Source organism: Nannospalax galili, unplaced genomic scaffold, assembly GCF_000622305.1.
Source record: "Nannospalax galili isolate Female #2095 unplaced genomic scaffold, S.galili_v1.0 scaffold861, whole genome shotgun sequence".
In the NCBI taxonomy this organism is placed as follows: domain Eukaryota; kingdom Metazoa; phylum Chordata; class Mammalia; order Rodentia; family Spalacidae; genus Nannospalax; species Nannospalax galili.
Window position 1 is genome coordinate 2,390,242 of NW_008345581.1, and position 11,285 is coordinate 2,401,526.

Below are 11,285 nucleotides of genomic sequence, written 5' to 3' on the forward strand. Positions count from 1 at the left end.
GAACTGGAGAAGAGAAGCAGCCACAGGAGGAATGAGAAATATAAAAAACAAGGATACTGTTCCCAAACCGCTTCAGACCTGGAAGAGACTGTCTTAAAGACTGCGAGTGGACAGTCTAGGACCCAGCTGGTGTCAGATCCCCTCATTTAACAATTTCCAAGTAATCCAAAGCTCCAGGCATGGGCTTGGTGTCCCCTTAGTGCTCCAGGGTGAGAGGCTGTTGGGTTCCCACAGAACGAACATGAGTATTTCTCTCATTTCCTCCCTTAAGTGTTGGGATCAATCAGTAAAATGAGAATCTGTGGATCTCAGCTGGTAAGTTCTGAGAGAAAGAGAGCTGGTCCAAACTAAGCACTGAGCAGGACTGCCTCACACCCTGTTTTGCCACACTTGGAAATCTTCCTCCAAATGGGTGAAAAAATGTCTGCTTCCTGAAACTCCTTGGGGGGGGAGGAAGAGGAAGAAAGTAAAACATACTCCTGAGACCAGGCCAGAGCTGTGTTTGAGAAGGATGGCAAATCCTGTACACCTGCTCAGCACAGATGAGGTGGCATCCCTGGCCGTTAATAGGATGATACTCCAAGAAGTCCGGTCTCCAGCTGAGTCTAAGAAAATTAAGACCAAAATTATTCTTCCAGTGTGATTTATCTGCATGGGAGACTTAGATGGTTCCTATGGTCTAGCTGAGGCTCCATCTTTGGCTCCACAAAATCCAGTGTAGAGAAGAGAGATAAACACTAAATAAAAGTTTTCAAATTCTATATACCAATGTCACCACTTCTCACTGGAGTTACTCTTGGCGAAGTATCTTTTTTCCCTTCAGCCTCAGTTTCCTAATCTGTAAAATGGGAATATTGCTCAGCACACTGAAGAACAGCACAAACCAACATTGAGATATTCATCAAGTCTTTCTAGTGGTAGGAAGCAGATAGTCAAGCTTGATAGACTGCATTTTAAAGGCAGACCCTCCTTGCCTACCTCCTTGCCCCCCCCACCTACCTCCCCCCACTCAGCACTTCTTCAAGCCGACTGTACAGTGTGCATTTCTGGCCTGTCTTCCCAAGAGAGGCCGGTGCAAAAGCCAATAAGCCTGGAACACACGCAGGTCCTGCAGGACCTGGTACAATGGTTTCCATTTAATAAATATTTCCCCCAAGGGCATTTCACAAGGGCCAGGCAATTATTCAAAGGAAACAAGCTTGCTCTCAGGTTGGCTTTGCGGGTTACTTCGTCCTCTTTACCCGAAGAATGCTCATCTGGTTTAAGAAACAGGACGGCAGCCTTCTGTGCGAAGAGGCGCCCTGGCGGAGGGCACAGCCGGACACTCGGTTGCAGGCGGCAGAATGGGGCATAGAAAGGCCCCATTCCCCGGTTCCCGGCTGCCTTGGAGTTTGGACAGTTGAGAGCTGGAAGTTTTAAATCACCAAATGATAATGACATAGATAAGAATCCTGATGGACCCTACCTCCCCGACACACTCTCCTGCCCAGAGTGAAGGGGAGGTCGTTCTAATGTTCAGGGCTTTCCAAGCACCAAACCTGTGCAACCAGGCACACGAAATGGTCTGGCTTCAGCTCCGAGAGCCTTGTTCTGGCCCCCAGGGGCCCAGAACTGCTTGGCGCAGCATCCTGAGGTGGAGGCACAGTCCTGGGGGAACGCCACCAAAGCATCGCCGTGGTTCTGGCGTAAAAAGTTTATTTTGCTTTTTGCCCTGAGTTTAATATATTCTTTTCTTCTCCCAAGGATCTTTGACAAGTTGAGGGGCGGGAGGGGGATGCTGTCCTTGCAATTCGTGGAGAGGCTGTCCTATTTATCAACACAAGCTCTGGCCTGGCTCCCCTTTATCCCCTCCTTAGTCCTCTCCCCGGACCTTTGTATTCAAAGCCCGGATTCTCTTTTGAACAACTGGAAAAGAACACAAGAGATACGAAGAGTTTTGATTTTTGACAGTCCCAGAGACAACGTGAAGCCCAGTCCCCAGCCCCGACTAGCCGCTCCTCGCGGCCGCGGTCGGGTCCCTCGTACCGCTCCCCGCCCCCATCAGGGGCGCTCCAGCTTTCCGCGACTCGCGAGTTGGCAGGTGCGCCCCCTCGCCTCCTCTGCCGCTGATTGGCGCCCAGGTTGGGCAGTCGCCGCCCCGCGCTTATGTCAGAGTGCGTGGCGTCCCGGCCCACCTCGCCTTTGAACTTCGCCGCTTTTGGCTCCCGTTCTCCAGCCTCCCCGCATTCTTAGCCAGGTGCAGTGCTAGGCGAGGCAGCTCCGGGAAAGCCAGGGGAGGGGGGAGCCAAGGCCAGAGGAGCCCAGGAAAGCCGAGGAGGCGAAGGTGAAGAGGGAGAGAAGGAGGAGCCTCCTGCCCTCGCCAGAAAATTACCTAGCCACTTAATCCCCGAGACTCTGGTACTTGGGCCCCAGTCTCCGGTGACCGCAGACTCCAGGCCGAACGCCGGTCTCTCCCTCCCACGCCCTTCCTGCCCTTCCGCCCCCCGGGGGGGCTGCCTGAGTTCTGAGACTGGCATGATCAGTTGAAAACTTTTCAGGGTCAGCTCTTCTCTCAGACTTCCCCTCAGGGGTGCCGAGGCGACGGGAGCGCAGTCCCGGCTCTGGACGGACAGACAGACCGCCAACCGCGCCCAGGCTCGCCCGCAGAGCCCCTGCTCTCCCCGCCCCCGCCCGCCCAGCCGGGACCATGTCCAAACCGTCAGATCACATCAAGAGGCCCATGAATGCCTTCATGGTATGGTCCCGAGGCCAGCGGCGCAAGATGGCCCAGGAAAACCCCAAGATGCACAACTCGGAGATCAGCAAACGCCTAGGCGCAGAATGGAAGCTCCTGTCCGAGGCAGAGAAGCGGCCTTACATCGACGAAGCCAAACGCCTTCGAGCCCAGCACATGAAGGAGCACCCTGACTACAAGTACCGGCCACGGCGTAAGCCCAAGAACCTGCTCAAGAAGGACAGGTATGTCTTCCCCCTGCCCTACCTGGGCGACACGGACCCGCTCAAGGCAGCCGGCCTGCCGGTGGGGGCCTCCGACGGCCTCCTGAGCGCGCCCGAGAAAGCCCGGGCCTTCTTGCCGCCGGCCTCGGCGCCTTACTCCCTGCTGGACCCTGCGCAGTTTAGCTCCAGTGCCATCCAGAAGATGGGTGAAGTGCCCCACACCTTGGCAACCAGCGCGCTGCCCTACGCGTCCACCCTGGGCTATCAGAACGGCGCCTTCGGCAGCCTGAGCTGCCCCAGCCAGCACACGCACACGCATCCATCCCCCACCAACCCGGGCTACGTGGTGCCCTGTAACTGTACCGCCTGGTCTGCCTCCACCCTGCAGCCCCCTGTCGCCTACATCCTCTTTCCAGGCATGACCAAGACTGGCATAGACCCTTATTCGTCAGCCCACGCCACGGCCATGTAACCCCCAGCTTGGCCCGGACCTGAAGGGTGGCCTGGAAGTGGAGGTCTGCACCCTGTCCTCTGAGCCTAGTCTGGCCTGCAGATGTCTGGGGGTCAATCCCGCCGCTGCTGGCCCTTCCCCACCCCAGACTCTGCCTCTCCCAGGGAGAAGGGAGGGGCCTCCCTCCTGGACCCAAAGCATAGACGTGTGCCAGAAACTTGCAGACCTTAAAACAGCTGCACAGCTGCCCTTATCCCGACTTTCCCAAAGCAAGTCTCTGATGACTCTACCCCCTTTGGACAAAAAGTAGGCAGTTTTGCTTTGTTTACTCCCACCTCACTCTCCTCCGATAGGCTTTGGACTCGGACCTCCCAGACCCTGGTACTATATCTAGAATATGCATATTTTTCTTTTCCCACTAAAAGAGTTAGCTGTGTCTCTGTGCTGTGCCATCAGATACAGCTAATATTTGCTCTTCATGTGTGGAAGGGAAGGATTAAAAGTTTAAAACTTCAGAAAGTGAGACGTTTCTATTTCAAACCATGCTGTGGTAGTGTTTGCTTCTTTAAAAAGAAAACAAAAAAGACCCACTTGGCGATTTACTTTGTGTAAAGCAGTACTCCTAGAGACCTAAGTTTACTTTTAGACTGAATGTCGGGTGATGAAGTCAGGAAGTAGAGAGTGAACAAAAGCTTAAAATAATAATTAAAAGATACATCCTAAATGGTCATAAATGTTTTGACAATGTCTTGGAAATGTACCTTAGAAGGATTTTACCTCGGTTCCTCTGTTCATTTGTTGAACAAAGACGTTTTGAATAAAGACAATCTGTCATTACAAAAAGTAACCTTTGATGTGCATAAAATCAAATTTAGGAGTCTAGCTTCTAGGAGCCAGGAGGCTGAGTACCTAGGGGCCCTGTATGGGGAAGCCTGGAGGCTGTCCTGCCTTAGCACAACCCGGTGGCCTGTGAGCTGATGTAGAGGGCCTGGAGTCTGGGGTCTGTATTGGGCCCCCGAAGACCTGCTTTTTGCCTTTAGAGGCCACACAAAGGTTCCAGGACTTTGCCTGTTTTCTCACAATCTTCACAAAGGGGCCAGACCACTTCAGGGATCCAATGAACTAAGACAACAGTAAACCCAAACCTTGATTCTGCTCTTTAAAAATGATATTCCAAAGGAATGAGAGGAGTCAGTCTCCCAGGAACCAGTTGCTCTAGCTCTAGCGGAGCAGAGCCAGTTGCAGAGCCGGTTGTCGTGGGTGTTTGAGTTCAGAACATGGGGTATAGATAGTGGAATTGATTTTTTAAGGTGCTTTAGACTACTGCCAGGTCCTCTGGGAATCTGAGACCCCCCCAGACTAAGTTGCTAGGTTAAAAATTTTAAAACTGATCGTTAGCAACTTTTTACTGATCCTGAGGGGGAAAAAAGAAGGCAATGTTGTGGTATCTCAGGTAAAGAGTTTTTAAAACACAAAATTTAAATAGCTGACAGGGCCTGTTTCTTTGTGCTGGAGGTGAACATTTCCCTGGAGGTTACTCTTGCCTTTCCTAATGCTGCCCAACACAGAGCTTCAGAATTTGCTCTCAAATTCGAAAGGTGCCTCTCTCCTCTCGAAACCCAAGTCATGTCACACTTCAAATCTGTTATCCCGCGGTTTTCAGTAGGTCCTGAGCTTTATTCGCTGGTACTATTCCAGGAGGGAATGGGGCAGCCTGGGGGCTGGTCGCCTTTCTTAGGCTGTTGAGGGATTTGTGAGCGCTCCTCTTTCTTTCCAAAGGACTCGGTAGCCTGAGGTGCAGAGAAAACCTTGTCAACCGACACCAAAGCCGAAACCCTCGGATTAGCATATTGTCCGCAAAACAATTAGAAGTGTTTGAGGTGCTATTTGGAGCCTATTCATTCCAAGTCCCTTTGTCAAAGGGGGATTTTCATTATTAAAATAAAAAAAAGTTAGCAGTTGTCCATCTGGCTGAGCTGAATAGCAAAGTGATCCGTGTTGTATATGCTTTTCTCATTAAGGGCTCTTATGAGACCGATGTTAGAATTAAATGGTATAACACAATTAACATACACGGGTCCTGAATAGGAGGAGACGCCTATAAATAATAGATAGATAAATAAATGAGCGATCAGGCGAAGGTAAACAAAGGCCGGCTGGGGGAGGTGTGGAGGAGGCCGGCCCGGCTGAGCCACGCTTACTTAGCATCACAAAACCCTCTTACAAATCCAGACAATTAGGAAGTGACTTGCCTCTGGTGGCCTTGGGGTCTGGGGACTCTGGGTGCGTTGGGAAGGCCCCTCCTCCCGCCCTGTAGGAAGCCCGGGAGGCCAGGGAGGCCAGCAGTCGGTTCGCTGTTTGATCTAACCCCAACTGACAGTCCTGTCAGCCTCTCTGCTCTCCTTCATAGCTCAGTGTCCCTTAACATCTCCTAAGATGAAGTTTACAGGGGTCTGATGTCTCCCCGCAGAGCCCAGCGCAGGAGAGCCCAGTTCACAGACCACCCCAACCGGGGAGGAAGCCAGAACGCATAGCCTCAGTAAGGTGCCCAGGTGACTCCAAAGTGAGGTCAGGCTGGAAAGGGGCATCAGGCAGGTTTGAGAGGCGAAGGCCTGCAGCAGATAAAAGAGTAACAAACAAACTGAAAGCCAGGTTCCAGACTGCGCCCGACCCTGGGCCACAAGCGGAGCTCTAGAAAACTGGAGAGCGTGGCACCGAGAGTAGCCAGGGTGCACGCCACAGGGCAATCGAAACGTCTCTCCAGCCCACGGAGAGCGGGGACTTCAGAGCTCTGGGTCTGAAACCGAAGACCACTGGGCTCGGGACTTTACTTTCCTTCGCACTTCGTTTGCTTTTGCAGGCCCTCTGTCCTGCTCAGATCTGGACCCTGCCTGGTCGCCCTGGCCCCGGGGCCCGCAGAGCATCCGCAGAGGTGCCCGGCCGCGACTCGCCCCAAATAGCCCAAATCACCACCAAGTCATGCAGTTGACAGGGGTCTGATTACTGACTTTGAAGTCAGGCGCAGACAAAAAGGAATCCCTTGGGGGGTGTTGGGGAAGAGCAGTCTCTGTCAAACCTGTTTGCTCACAACTGTCTCTTTCTTTCAAGAAAATCATTAAAGCAAACCTGTAGGAGAGGAACGCCCCGCCCGCCCAGAGTCAAGGAGAGCCGCTTGTGCCCCGCGCGCAGCGCACTGCAGAGTCCAGCCTCGAGTTCTCCACAGACTCCTGGCGTCCGGAAAGCCCGAACTCCTGGGGCCGGGGGGGGGGGGGTAGGTCCCTGCGGCCGGAGTGTCTGCCACCCACTCTGCGCTGGGGGTGCGTCCCGCAGCCTGGGAGCGCCGGGCTTCGCTCCAGAGCGGCCTGAACTTTGCCTCCAGCAGAGGTGACAAGGGTTAGGGGTTCCTAGCTTCTCTGCTGTAGGTACCACTACTTCCAGGAGCCCCTTCCCCCAAATTGATCCGATGTTTGTCGCGCTTTCACCCGTCGCCCCTCTGCTGGGTGTTTTCTAGGATTTTGGAAACCTAAGCAGCTGGCTGCTCCTAGTGGCCGCGAGCGACTCTGGTCCCCGCCTAGTACCCGCAGAGTCATTCGGGTTTCAGCTAGGTTTCAATTCTTAAACCTTGGCGTCCGTCCGTTCCACGGGGTCCACTAGCCAAGTCTTTTGAGAGATTTGGACTTGCCTCACTTTATCTTCTGGCCTCCTTCTCGGAACTCCGTTTTTTACCGGCTTCCCTATGTTTGGGTCCTATCCCAACAATCAGTGATTCCTGCTAGTTTCCTAGTCTTATTTGAGTATTAATTTCCTTATAGCTTCTGGCATTACAGATGGCGAAAGCCAGCTACTTCTAGTAAATCACACTGAGTTGTGAGTAACTAATATTTGAGCCACCTTAACGTTTGCATTTTTAAAGAAGTCGCTTAACCTCCAAGACTCTTCGTTGATCCAATCCTGGGCGATATTTCAGTCCAGGTAGAGAAGCCAGGAACTTTCTCTACCTGGCATCCGGCAAGTTCTCTGGAGAGATAGCAGACTGCCAGAACTCTGAAAACTTGGCCGACAGTGGGGCAGGATTGCCGTCGCCTTCTGCCCCTTTCGCGCTCTGCCCTCGTCATCATTATGTAAGTGGACAATGAATTTCAAGTCATTTGAATTCGCATATCACACAATTCACAAGATTCGTGTGCAGAATTCTCATCTCTATTTGCCTTGCTGAATGGTAGTGCCTAGGTGAAAGGAGCCTAGACTAGGGGGTCCATTAAATTTCGGTGCGGTGCGGGAGCTTCGCGCCTCCGCGGAGGGGCGTGAGCTCTGCACCCAGCAGTGGGAGTACGTTGGCTGATCTCTTTCCCCGGTTCTTCGAGGATGGTGTGCCTTGGGCCGGAACCAGAAACTTTGGCGTTGGGCTGCAGCAGAGAAATTAAGGAAATGAAGTTGAGGCAGGCGAGGGGGCGCTAGAAATCCGGTGAAGTGAACACGGAACCGGAGATGGTCTCCACTACCCCGCCCCCGACCCCCGGAGGAGGGGGTGCTAGGAATGCTGCCTTGGACCGTCGGAGATTCCTGGAGGTTCCGGCTTTAAAACGCAAATGTAACTGCCCTTGGCCTGGGAAGGGGCCTGAAGGCAGGAAAGAGGACGGTTTCTGCTGGCTCCCAGACCGCGTGGCAGAGCAGCCAACAACAACCGCCAGGTTCGAGCCCAGCCTCCGAGGCCTGGCAGAGAGATTCTGTTCCCTGGAAGCGAAAAGGACCGCAAGTCCAAGGCATCCCAGGGCTGCCTTTCCAGAATTTCCATCCTCTTCTCTCTGACCTGCCCTGGCGCCCTCCCTCCCAAGTCTAGTTCGGGTTAGGGGAGGGAGCCAAATGCCCAGGCAGACCAGAGGAAAGGAGTTCGCAAGTTCTCTCTTTACTACAAAGTGAAGGACTTGCACTTCTCTATTGCCAGTGGCGGTTTCCAAACTTTTACACTCCGGTGTGGAAGAAAAGCAATTCATAACCTCTCGGTGCGATCTGGGCAAGGATGCGAAGGCACTTCAGCAAAACTGCCGAGCTGCAGTTGGCTATAAAGGCCACACTCGACGGCAGCCCTAGGGTGAGGGAGTTCTGGCGACTTCAGGCGGCTGCGTCTAGTGCAGCTTCGGGATGGAGAGCTCAGGCTTTTCAGGAGCTTCAGGGTGGGTCCGAGCTCGGAACCCCGGGAGTCTAATGGCTCCAGTGCAGCTGCGGAACGGAGGGAGGTGCTTGAGAGCAGCTGCCGAGGCAAGCGCACAGCACCTGCCCAGCTGGAGCAGTGGCGAGAACCCAGGGTTCCGAAAGCCACTCTCCAGCTGAGGACTCCCCACAGCCCCTCCGACCTGGCGACTTCGCCGGACACTCTGCCCTGGGACGAGGGGAGGAGAGAAGGAGGAGAGAGCCGGCCGCCAGGGCTCCCGTCTCCGGTCCCTGTTCGCCTGGCACCCCCCGTGGCGCGGCGAGTCAATGGGATTTGCACACTCGAGGTGTAACAGCATTACTGCATTAATTACCATTTCCATTTCACGTCCAGATTGTTTACTTATCTGCGGGAAACATATGTCGGGAGAAGTTCACATTCCGGATTCTGCTCCGCTGCCCAAGGTGCAATTCCGGGGAGGCGGCGAGGGGGAGGGTAGGGCTTCAGATTTTTTATTACACCCTCTAGCCTTATCTGCCGCTGTAAATTGAGGATCCTTCATTGAGCGGCATATGGAGATTATATACTTTTTTGAATATCGTTTCCCAAAGCCTGCAGATTTTCACTTTGAAATGAAACAATCCCCCACCAGTTCCCTGGGGGCCCGGCGCCAACTGTGCTGTCCTGCTGGGTCAGGGGGCCCCTTCTTGCACATCGTCGGGACCCACCTCCCCAAAGCCGCGGCCAGTGCCCAGAGCCCTAAGAAAATCTCCGGGGGAAACCCATCCATACACCATTTGAGTCCCGAGACTGTGTCCCTCCTGTTCTCCTACGCCTTGCGGTGGGACTTCTGCGTGATTTGCAGCTTGTGCGTTTCGAATGTCTGCATAGACGCGAGCCCACTTCCGCTCTCTTCCTAAGCTCCAAATCCGCGGCGGAGACTGAGATACCCAAGCCTGCGCGCAGCCGCTGCGGGGTCCACCCGCTCTTCCACGCTTCTCACGCCCGGTGGTCTTGAGACAGCCAACTTTGGCTTCTTTGTTTCAAGGGCAGTGGAGGTGGCAGGCAATGTGTCCCTCTCCAGACCACTTATTGTAAACCCTGAACGGAAATTCTGCACAGAAGGCAACCCGCTCCCCGCTCCCTGGTAAGCGGGGCCCGACCCTAGCAGCTAGGACCGAATCCCATCTCTTATCTCTAGAAGACTCCTTTCAGCCTGAGATCAGAGAGGGAGGAGAGAAAAAAGGAGAATCATTGTTCTTCTTTTCTAAAATTTAATATACCAAGCCACCCGTTAAGGTCATTTATATGCTTAATTTAGTGATAAAAGTCAGTAAGCAGGAATCGCCCCTCCATTTCTTTTAACCACATTTTTCTACAGTAATTGGAAAATCAGTAAAATATACGTGTGCCTGCTTGCTTTGTCCCTATTCACGGCTTTGTCTGAACACAATCATAATAGCTGCACTTTGGTAATGTAATTTGTTTGCTTTTTGAAAGGACATAAGGAGGGATGTGCGTTGTATGCGGTTTCTTTTCTGTTGTCTGGATTCAGTTTACAGAAGCACACACACCCGCTGTGTAGATACCTACCTTCAAAAGCCAAAGCCCCTAATTTCCTTAAAATGTCCAGGCTCTTTATTTGGACTATCCCACAGGAAACCAGTTATAACGTTTAGAACAATTAAATGGACCAGAGCAGTTACAATCAAGGCCAGGGCAAAGACGGAAAGTGGGAGAGTAAACAGATGCTTTTCCACGAAGTATTGTTTTGGGATTTCTTTTTTTTTTTTTTCCAAGACCTCTAAGAAAATTGTGAGGTGTCACCTCTATCTTCTGGGTCTATCTGTAATTGAATCTAGGTCAGTATTCTAAAGCAAGAAAAGTCTGCTTCCCACTTTCCTACATCAGGCTGAAATTTGGGGGAGGGACAAGGGTCTTGCAATTTCATTTAAAATGTGATGGTGGATGAGCTGATAAGCAAATAGGGGAAAGAGTCTGCTTAAAAGAAAAAAAAAAAGCATGGTTTTAATATGCTCCAGATGGGGGCAAAATGATTTACATGAGAGTTTATTTCCTCTTTGCTGATATGAAAGAATTACAGATACAAAACCCACTGATCTATAGAATAAAAAAAGAAAAGAAATGTTATTTTCCTGTAAAGGTGTCAGTTCATTTATATTCATTTAACCATCCATCCATCAATTCACATTCCCACTCCTTGCACATTCTCTCTGGGTCTGTTAAACCTTCCTCTGTCAATACACTTTGCTAGAATATACAATGAAGTTTTCTTTCTTTAACATTAGCCTGCGATGAAGTAGGTAAACAGGAAAAGAGGGAGTATTGCTGCTGTTGAATATTCTTGATCATATGATATCATGTTTTTAATGACAGAATGTTAACCATGGACATGTCACTATTATTGAAGTTTGAGTACATGCAATTTACATGTGGTTAAGAGCATATGCAAAGGATGTGTAATTATTTTTACACAAAATACACATGCACTAGAAATTTATTTGTCAAGTGAAAATCTTCTTGTAACATGGAAAATGTAGCAAAATCTGAATCCTGTACGGTCATGTGGTGGGTCAATAACACATTGCTTCATTAAAACAGCTGTTTTTATGGGTATGAACAAGTACACAGTTCCCTGAGGGTTTTCTGTTTTGGTCAAGATATGAACAGCATCCACATTTGTGTGTGTGTGTGTGTGTGTGTGTGTGTGTGTGTGTGTGTGTG

At 51.6% G+C, this 11,285-nt stretch overlaps 1 protein-coding gene across 1 annotated transcript; it reads left to right on the plus strand.

The window, feature by feature from the left end:
- The first annotated feature begins 2,217 nt into the window (after positions 1–2,217).
- On the plus strand, positions 2,218–4,224 carry Sox14 (SRY-box transcription factor 14). Its single transcript, XM_008841653.2, has one exon. The coding sequence runs from the start codon at positions 2,687–2,689 to the stop codon at positions 3,407–3,409; it is 723 nt and encodes a 240-aa protein (XP_008839875.1). The 5' UTR covers positions 2,218–2,686; the 3' UTR covers positions 3,410–4,224.
- Positions 4,225–11,285: the final 7,061 nt, after the last annotated feature.